The 10,596-nt window shown below is 29.7% G+C and overlaps 2 protein-coding genes across 2 annotated transcripts; one reads left to right on the top strand and one right to left on the bottom strand.

Annotated features, from left to right (window-relative positions):
* Positions 1–2: 2 nt before the first annotated feature.
* LOC126863401 (transcription termination factor 3, mitochondrial) lies at positions 3–1,807 on the bottom strand. Its single transcript, XM_050613523.1, has 2 exons — positions 420–1,807; positions 3–329 (listed from the first exon to the last, which is right to left on the bottom strand). Exons 1-2 carry the CDS (start codon positions 1,399–1,401, stop codon positions 52–54), a joined length of 1,260 nt encoding a protein of 419 aa, XP_050469480.1. The 5' UTR covers positions 1,402–1,807; the 3' UTR covers positions 3–51.
* A 161-nt stretch (positions 1,808–1,968) lies between these two features.
* Positions 1,969–10,452, top strand: LOC126863575 (uncharacterized). Its single transcript, XM_050613841.1, has 6 exons — positions 1,969–4,827; positions 4,971–5,334; positions 6,210–6,463; positions 8,523–8,813; positions 9,520–9,883; positions 10,021–10,452. The coding sequence occupies exons 1-6, from the start codon at positions 4,526–4,528 to the stop codon at positions 10,276–10,278; spliced, it is 1,833 nt and encodes a 610-aa protein (XP_050469798.1). The 5' UTR covers positions 1,969–4,525; the 3' UTR covers positions 10,279–10,452.
* The last annotated feature ends 144 nt before the right edge of the window (positions 10,453–10,596 follow it).

The following is a 10,596-nucleotide window of genomic DNA, read 5'->3' as shown; positions in this document are numbered from 1 at the left end:
GCTGAAAAAATATAAATATTTATTATAATATAATTATGTTTATTTTATACATTAAAAAGTCTTTAGAAAATCATTGTAAGTTTGAATAGATGCTTTTGCAACTTTTTCACAAAACTCATCATCACTACCTTTGACTAACTTTAATAGTGACACATATAATGGTTTTGTAGGATCATATTGGTTTCTTTTTAATTCTACTAAAAATTTATGTCTTCTTTCAAGCCTGCTTTTTCTACACAATAAAGCCTGCGCTTCTTGGCTTATAATAGTATGTGACAATTCCATATAATTATGGAGGTAATCAAAAGTTTTCACCACTTCAGTTCTGGCTGTAATTAAAATAAAACATTTTCACATCTAAACAGATAGAGTAAATGTATTCCTATTAAGATATTATTAGCATTAATTATTTTAATTACCTCGAATCAAGACACGTGGTGCCTTAAGCAAAATAAGATGTATTTCTGGCACATTAAAACCCATTTCCTCTTTTACAGCAAAGGTACTCTTTCTTATGCGTTTCATATCATATGTTATAAGCTTTGGAGATTTTACTGCCAAATTTTTTGTTTGAGAAGCATTCAGTTGAAAATTATTTTGAAAATAACCTAATCTGCTATCTATCTCTTGTGTCTTGAAAGCCAACCACGGAGGATGTATGTTTACTATTCTTTGTATCATTTGTATGTTAAAGTTACGAGCTCTCAAATACCTTATTCTTGTATGAAGATCATCCAAGTTTTCTTTAAAAACTTTAGGGTATCTGGTGATGAAGAATCCAAGATTTTCTGACTTTACACCACAATCAGATAAAAATTGTATGTATGGTTTCATATCTCTTTCAAAGTCGAGTTTCAGAAACATTTCTAGTACTTCTTTGTTTGCTTCTAATTTATATAATTCAACTCCTAATTTAACTAACTGTTGAATCGTATGTGAGTCGTTTGCAAATTTTGCAAAATTATAAGTTGCTGTCATCTTAGGTCCAATGTCAGACAGATCTTCATTGCAATGATCAAATGGTCCTGGTAGTTCTTCATCTATATCTTCCAAGGTATCATTTACTTTGTAGATATTTCCTGCTAAAGATTCAGTACCACGTAACTGCTGTAGTTCATTATGTACTTTTGTCACACTACTATTGTTTTCGATATCTTCATTTCTTTTTATAAATGCATTATTTGTTAATTTTTCGGTGTAACCTATATTATCAGGCTTAATATTCTCTGATAAGTAAGCTTTTTTATCATTAATATCTGTTACTTTATCTTTAATTGCCTCAGTTGAAGAGCAATAAAAAAGTTTGGAACTTTTAGAAACGTTTTGAAAAATGAAATTTCTGATTTCAACGACATTGCAGGGTTTTAAGTGTAAAAGTGTATACAACCGTGAAGTCATCATATTTAATGATAAAATTACATGGAATATTATCTTCTAATTGCTAAGAAATAAAGTAAACTTCCTTGCAATGCACATTGGTACATATGTATATTGACAACCTCGTATATGTTTTATTACAAATAACTTACAGTACAGGTAAAGTACATGGTAGGTTAAACACGCAATCCATTTTTGCATCACACTACGACCATGTGTACGTTACTACAAGGAAACGAGGTGTATTGTGTATATGTAAGTGTGTTATAATCTGTGTGATCAAATACACTGCAGCGACAACTGTGCCATCGTCTTTCACGGTAAATCGAAGAACTAAAAGGCACGTGTTCTGTTGCGAGAAATTTTGTTGGATCTAAAAAATAAAATCGATTTACTATATTTTATTTCACTTCAATATGAGATTTATATAATTTCTTTGATATTGTATTAAGATACGTACTTGGAGACTCTATATTTTTGATAATATAATAAATGAAGATTTTCATAAGTAAAAAAATAAATGTTTTAGATAAATATTATTAAGTTTATATTATATTAAGTATATTTAATTTAAAAATATATGTCGTTGATCATCTTATTTAGTTTTTATTCGAATGGAATTTAAATTAACATTATTTTTGTTTTCTTATATAATTCAAAGTAGAATTTTATTTAAATATTTAATTGATCAATTAAATAGATATATCATACGTATAAATATTTAATTAAAAACCTGCTCGTCTTACATTTTTATTACATATAAATTTTTTATAATTTCCTCCTTCTGATTGCAATATATTAAGAAAGTAGTTATTAAGTTATTCGTAGAAGTAGTTAACGAAACTTACTATTTAATACAATGTAATTGCTTTAGGGTTGTCGTACCTTTAATTTGCACTACATGTCTTAAAGTGTCGTTCAAGCTGAAGGAAATTGAAGGAGGTTTCGTTATTGCCGTGTATTTCTATTGCATGCTGTTATCTAACGATGTAAATCACTATTTCACAATAATGAGCAATTACGTATATAAATATAAGTTCTACGTACTGCATGCATAAGTTCATAAGTGTAAAACTTTCTATTTTTGCGCACTTCAATTTATACAGGTACTTTCCTATTTAAAAATTTTATAACGATTTCTCTATCACATATTTTAAAATCTTCTTCCTAGGTTTTTGATTTCTTTTGTACAACTTTATGATTGACAAATTCATAACGGAAAAAGGAGTAAAAGTAATTGAATTTTTTAATAATTATGTCGCTTAATTTCGCGAGCTTCCAAATTCAATTGGCTTTACCGGTCGCCCGATTTAACAGCATCCGACTTTTTTCTGTAGAAATATCTGTAGGAATGTGTGTTGATAAACCTGAAACAATATAACAGACAAAGAACAATATCCAGGAAGAAATTCAAGCCCTGAGACCCGAAACATTAACAGCTGTTATGCAGAACGTAGTGGAAAGAGCCCACGCTTGCGATGCAGAAAACGGGGATCATTTACGCCACATTATTTTCTGTTTCTGAATTAAAAATATTTCCACTTTGTGTATTTTATAGCAAAAAATAAATAAATAAATAAACGCAATTTATTAACAAATAAAAATGTTATACAACTTTTAAACGGAAAACAGGACTTACGTACCGCCCTGTACGATCACTTTCTTTAAAAATAAATACTTACTAAATATTTACGTAGTACATTTTGTTAATTCCCTTCTGATAATGAACTTTGTCTACAATCATTATAAATATCTTATATTCTTGAGAATTTTTTTTGCAGATAATTGCAAACTCAAGACATCCGTGTTCAAAGCGGAACAACGAGGAACTAGATCAGAAAATGATTAAATTAGAAAGCGTCGCGATTCCTTTGCGGCTCCGGTGAATGCCTTTTTTATTCCAGCGGATGCTTTCATAATTCCTCCGTTGATGCTCCTCTATGAAAATTAATTAACATTATGTGTAGCAGCATGACGCTTCTACCGGCGAATTTAGGCGTGGTGCTTTCAACTTGAATCGGTTTATGCAGTCTACTGTTTATGATTTCATATGCAAGTACGCTCCCGTTTACAAATATCGCAACGTCATATAGAATACAGCAATTTATATAATTATACATTTATATAAATAATTAATTTAGATTAGCAAAGGAATTATACAAATAATTGAGATAGATTACCAAAGGATCAGTCAATTATTCTGTATTATATTGTTTGATTTTACTATAACATAGAAGAATTTTCACAACATAGTTGTAGATTAAACTAATGAAATTGTTTATTATTTAAAATGCATATATTCCCATATGAGATTCTTGTAAAATTGTACAACCACGGGCAATAAGAGTAAATTTTATGCTATACGAGCAAACAGTTTAATAGAAAATTTCGTACTATAATGGTAAAATATTTTTTAACCGATTCGAACGCAAAAATACAAATATCTCGAAATGAAGAATACACGAATTACTCCATTTTCATAATCATCGATACAAATATTATCTTCACTTTACCCTTATTCCTTTCTCTCTGTTCTAATTCTTTATAAAACTATCTTACATGAAAATTCACATACTACTTATAACAAATCGCTAATGATTTTAAACTTTTATCTCATTTTTCTCAGTGTCCTAATACCCATCTATGAACAGTGTTTACGCATAATTCACAGATGAAATGATAGAGAATGGTCTAATATGTGTTTTCGTCTATCGTAATTATCATCTTTTTCCACCGTATACTCTAACGATACAACAATTACAATATTCCTGAATCGTAAACACACACATTTGCCGTGCGTTGGCCTAATGCTACCTTCTCCACACGTTACTCAATCAATTTACGGTCTGAATTAAAAATCAACGCGCCCAGTGTTTCTTTCAGTCTTCGTTAAGACTCCAGACCGATCAGTGATACCGTTTTTGCTTACGATTAATTTATTCGCGTACACGTTTTCCGCGTTAGACTTTCCTGCGTCGATGTCTATCGATGAAATTATCGTGATTCAGTGATCAAGAACTCTTCAAACATTCAAGGATTTGACGATAAAGATCGTCGCGACGCGACAAAAATTCTTGTGCACCTTCAGAAGAACTTGTTGTTTGACTCGTTTGTTCACAGTGCGACTGGTTTAAATTACGAAACGAAAATGGTCAATAAAAAGATGATCCCTTTGCCTTATCCTTTTTCCTTGGAAGAAGAATTGAAGAAGAATTCGGAACTAAAGATGTCGGATATCGAAATGTTGAGAGAGTGGTGTGATAAACAGCAACATTTACCTAAACCTTCCAATTTGCATCTCATTTTGTTTCTTCATAGTAATTATTATAGCATGGAGGCAGCTAAGAATACTATAGAGAATTTTTTTACTATTAGATCTCATGTTCCTGAGTTTTTTGATAACAGAGACCCTTTGGGATCCAAAGAATTGCGGCAAGCTTTTAATGTTGTGTAAGTTTTAATCGATTGTTTCATAATTTCTATTACTTAGTTGTTTAATTTGAAATTTTCTCCGTTAGTAATTAAACCTATTAATGTTACTGGTTTCTTGATTAGTAAATAATTTGTAATTAATCTCTCTTCCTGTACTGTAGTTTCAGTTCTGAATTGCCCGGACTCTCGAAGCATGGTTACAAGATACTCTTCGGAAGGTTAATGGATACTAATCCATCGCACTATTCTTTCGAAGATAGTAATAAGAATATCTTCATGGGATGCGATTTGATTGGTTTGAAAAATGGCACTTGCGATGGCTATATTTTTATCGCAGATACATCTAACGTGACTCTCGGCCACGTAGGGCGGATAAATCCTATGGGGATGAAAAAGCTAGTGATGTACGTTCAGGAAGCCATACCTGTTCGTATAAAGGGCATACATTTTATTAATACTCCTTCAGTGATGGATGTCATCCTGAATATGGCAAAACCGTTTATGAAAAAGGAACTTTGGAACATGGTAAGGAATTTTATAACGAGATTCAGAGTTTTAGTTCCATCATTAATTATTTGTATAACAATATAAAAAGATTAAAAGTATCTGCAGTTTTATCCGAATCTGCTGTTCTATTCGTCTCTTTTTCATGTTTGTATACCAACAGATGTACACTCCTTTTCAAATTTCGAAATATATTTTATTTGTGAAAAATGATAAAAGGAATATGAATAATACGTTGAATGTTAAAACCAGATATTTTGACTTAAGATTTATTGGTATTTTAGTAACATCTGTTGAATTACAATTTTCATTTTGTGTTTATTGAATAATTAATTATACACTAGTTAACGCGAATTTCCTGGTATTGTATGTATCGATTACATTACATTAGTTTCATAATATTTTGCTCACGTATTACGAGAACATCGGTGTATCATTTGTAATTTATGTATCATATATGTCTTTTTCGACGACGGTTTACATAAGAAATAATTACTTATCTATGTTAGACTTTGCATAAAATGATAATTTTCCGCTCTGTAGAGCAACAACGGTGATGCATTTCTCGATGCTAAAAGTGTTACGAAGTAGGTGCATTATTTATTCCGTACGTGAAACGATATTGCAATTACCATGTTAATCCTTCAGAAATTATTTTTCTTCTTATCTAAAATATTTCGTAATATTATCAATAATTTTTATTGAAATGAATAATCTGTACCAGCGACTCACGGAAGTATTTGAACATAGTAAAAATAAAATTCAAGTGAGAACACAAAGCACGATTACCAAATAAAAATATTTGTATAGAAATTCTTCGATATATTTTTTAAAGTTAAATATTATTTTACATTTCACCAGTTTCCATATTTTTTCTTTTTTTTTTTTTTTTTTAGATACACCTGCATTCGTCGTTAAAAACACTGGAAGAATACATCTCTCTCGATCTCTTACCGAATGAAATCGGTGGAAAAGCTGGATCGCTAGCTGACATGCAGGAAGCGCGGATAAATGAAATCGACAGTAAACGAGAATGGTTCCTCGAAGAAATGAAATATGGCAAGGTGGATGAGTCGTTGCGTATTGGAAAAAGTAACATCGCCAATGATCTGTTTGGTGTCGAGGGCACATTCAAAAAGCTCGACATAGATTAAGACAGTATCGATCTCATATTTTTTATTTAATGAACAATCTCCTCTCTGTATGCGACTTTGTGAACAATTTTTGGTATTTAAATTCTGAGAAACCTATTTGTTACGCGTATCTTATAAAGAGTAATAAAGTTTTATTACTGTACACGAGTTGTGTTCATTTTACTCAATAAATCGTTGTCTTCTTTGTTTAATTTTTCTGTTCGTATGCTAGTAATTAGAGCCAGTAGAATTCTTTAGTTCTACGATTAACTATACCGTTACGTACTAATTGCTACCTGTTAATATTTACAGCTTCATACATTTTTGGGTAACAAGATATATTCTTGGTAATTTATCACAAAGGAATTTTCGAAATCATCTCCTTTCAATTCTTTATGAAACTCTTCCATGTATAATTTCATAAATAATTTCAAGAAAATGATAGAATATTTAAGTTGTACAAGGTTGTAAGAATATATTTTAGAAAATTGGTGCTCGTTATACACATATTTCTTTTTGATAAATAATCATGATAAAACAATGTAAAAATTTAAACAATGCAATTATTAATCTAATAAATTAACTATTACAAAATAAACACAAATACAGATAATAATTGACTAGTTTGCCAATCTTTTTGGCTAAACGATTCACTTTTATTACTGATACCTTGCGGTGTAATCTAATGTAAAACTGACACTTTGTCTACGTGTGCATCATTTTAAAGTCCGACTTCGGTATCCGTAACCTAACAATTTTCTTTAATGACAAGTTCCTGTTTGCAATATTGTGGGACATATTATTCAACGTCATGATGCATTTTATTTCTATCCAGTACATTACGTCTATACATTTTTGCTTGATCAGAATGATAAGAAAAAAACTTTTCCTAATAGTTTAGTACTTGAATTAATCTCATACATTCCAGAATTTAGAAAATAATTTCTACTAATTAGTCATTATTAAACCATTAAACAAATAATAGATTACCTAATATTCCCTAATATTCTTAATAATAATTATCTGATATTTCTTAATATTAATTGCTTGATATATCGCAGTATTTGTAACTAACTCAACATCCTTAAATTTAATTGTTTACATCTTTTTAAAATACCATATGTAAAAGTTATTTATATAAACGTTTCATTATATGTTTACACATCTCGTTGACTTTATTATGCATCATAAGTGGTTATATAAAAACATATCAATTTTCATAGAATCTTTCATAGGATTTTTCATGTCATGTTAAGATATATAATTTGGCACTTGGAAGTCTGACGACCTCGACTGTCACGCTATGTGTGATTATCCGATATTAACTCATTCCATCACTCGATTGTACTCGGATCTCTAAAGAAGTTAGTACTATTCAAACCGCCACCGTAGTATCGCGTTGAAGTGATCTTCAGGAAATAAGCTTTCCTTGGTACTGAAGTGTTCCATTTTTTTCAAATATTTCATTTTAATTATTCAATAAACAAAATTACGACTTTCGTTAAAAATTTTTAAGGCCATAAATATAAAATATTAGTATCATCAATTTATTCAAGAAAATTAAATAGGAGTCTTTCCACATCGACTTTGATGCATTTTTACAATATTTTTGGAAAAATCGATGTCTCAAAATTAATCATTCATATCGTGAATATTTTATTGCTTGTACATTGTATCATTGTAAAATTAATAATTTACGTCTGAGTTCATTATTATATGTAAGAATATTTTATAAATTTTACTGTACATTTTATAAAATTATTCTTGTATCGAAGTTGATAACTAAATTATATCGTTAATAGTTTCTGTAGATATTTAAAATTACATATATTTCATGTATACATGAAAATTACAAGATTCTAGTAAAATCTGTATCTTAAATAGGAAAAACATTCTTCTCATCCAACAAAACTGCAAATTTTCAAAGATAAAACAAAACCGGAAGCTACAAATTAATTAATAAGTAAAAAGCTAAATAAAAATTAAGTTTACGTATTTGATCAAAATTTAAAGACTGTGTTTTAAAGTTTCCTTGTGAGTCTTATGATATAAAGGAGATTTGTCAAATTTTTGAAGGAACTCAAATATGGCATCCCAAGGAATGAAATATGAAGATGAGTTAAAGAATAATCAAGACCTGAAAGAGGAAGACATGCAGATGTTAAGAGACTGGTACAAGAAACAGCCTCATCTACCAAAAATAACAGATTCCGAATTGGTGTTATTTCTACATAGTAATTACTATCGGATGGAACCCACAAAAACGACTATTGATGCATATTATACTGTGAGGAGCCACGTACCCGAATTCTTTTCCAATAGAGATCCTTTAGGGACGAAGGAATTAAGGAAATCTTTTCAGACAATGTGGGTATACTTTAGTTACTGATAGCTCTAGCGTTAAAGAATTCGATTTCTCTAAGCCATATACATATATAGTGTATTATTATTCCATTATAAATAATAATTACAACTGAAATTGAATGTAGTAACTAAAGGCGCCTAACAAATACCATACATGCTTCATCTTCACAGTCATTGTTCTTAATTAAAAGCTCACGTATTAATCTTCTCACGTTTAATTATCTTATATTACGTATAATACTACACTTAATTACTAATTTCACGCACAGAACCCATTATCTGTTCTTTGCTAATACATGTTATCATTCACAAAAAAAAAAAAAAGAAAAATGAGTATTAACGTATTATATTATTTATCAAGTTGTTTAGAGAATTCATTATGTTTCTAATAATCTACATAAATCTCTACTCTACTGTATATTTGGCGAAATTGTGAAAAAGCGAAAAGATGTTCAAAGGAAAACTCGTAAAATTATAAATATATTAAATCTGCGTGTATTAATCAATAAAATTCTAATCCTTGCTTGTAATTCTAATTCTAATTAATATTTACAGTAATAGATTATCTCTTTTCAAATTTCGCTACAAACCTTCTGAATAACCCGATATTTAAGCTAAGCGTCGAAAAATATAAATCTCAATTAATCTTATTAATTATATAATAGTGATTTTGGAGTTTTTAGTAATTTAATAATTATTGGATTTTTAGATCTATTCAAGTTTTAGAGACGAAAACGCCAGAAGGTTACGCTGTTCTTTACGGAAGACTAATCGATACGGATCCTTCGAATTATGTCTATAACGATGCAATGAAATTTCTGAGCATGGTGCTTGATTTGTGGCTTTACAAAGAAGGCACAACTCAGGGGCACATCATTTTATTCGATATGAAGAACGTTGTATTCGGTCACGCTGCTCGATTGAATCCGATGGGTTTGAAGAAGTATCTTTTTTATTTGCAAGAGGCATTGCCAGTTCGCTTGAAAGGGTTCCATTTTATGAATATTACGAGCGTGATGGATGTGATACTGAATATGATGAAACCGTTCATGAAGAAGGAATTATTAGACATGGTAATAGAATAGTATTGGTACAACTTGCACTTCAGATTTATTTCAAACTTAAAAATTTTAAACCTCGAAACCCACTGAAGATATTATTAATAACTGATTTTACGGTACTATTAATTGATTATATTAATTTGTTACAGCTTCATACACATACAACTTTGGATACAGTAGCGAAATTTTTACCAGTAGATATATTACCAAACGAGGCAGGTGGAAAGGCTGGTCCATTAATGCAACTCCACGAAAAGTCTGTCAAAATGCTCGAGGATAATCGTGACTGGTTTTTGGAAGAAGAACAAACAAGGCGTGTTAATGAATCATTGAGAGCAGGTAAAGGGAAAACAGCGACCGATCTGTTTGGTGTTGAAGGCACTTTCAAGAAACTCGATATTGATTAAATGCTCAATTGTCTATACAGATTTAAACAAATTCGTTAAAGTCCATCCATTGAGATAATTTATGAATAAATGAGCATAAATGTTTTTCCTTCTTTTTTTCTGTTTCTATCCTACGTATTGTAAATTTATTCTAAAATATTTATTTTATAATAAATATATAAAAATTATAATTAATTTTATCTCATATAATATTAGTTTCTTAATGATTTCCCGACTTCATTATTTTCTTATGAAATTATACATAGGTATTTTTATTGCATAGATTTTCCAGATATAGAATTTATTTCATTGAATTTTATTTTTATTAGCTTTTTATAG

Source organism: Bombus huntii, chromosome 3 (genome assembly GCF_024542735.1).
Source record: "Bombus huntii isolate Logan2020A chromosome 3, iyBomHunt1.1, whole genome shotgun sequence".
Lineage (NCBI taxonomy): Eukaryota > Metazoa > Arthropoda > Insecta > Hymenoptera > Apidae > Bombus > Bombus huntii.
Note: the sequence above shows the minus strand (reverse complement) of the source record. Positions and strands in the feature narration are given on the sequence as shown.

Bases quoted from the DNA above. Each gene is read 5' to 3' on its own strand.
- LOC126863575 (XM_050613841.1), top strand. From the start codon at position 4,526: ATGGTCAATAAAAAGATGATCCCTTTGCCTTATCCTTTTTCCTTGGAA. The intron at 6,464-8,522 runs TTAAGACAGTAT...AAATTTTTGAAG, and splicing joins TTCAAAAAGCTCGACATAGA to GAACTCAAATATGGCATCCC. The intron at 8,814-9,519 runs GTGGGTATACTT...TTGGATTTTTAG, and splicing joins AGGAAATCTTTTCAGACAAT to ATCTATTCAAGTTTTAGAGA.
- LOC126863401 (XM_050613523.1), bottom strand. From the start codon at position 1,401: ATGATGACTTCACGGTTGTATACACTTTTACACTTAAAACCCTGCAAT. The intron at 330-419 runs GTAATTAAAATA...TTTTAATTACAG, and splicing joins ACCACGTGTCTTGATTCGAG to CCAGAACTGAAGTGGTGAAA.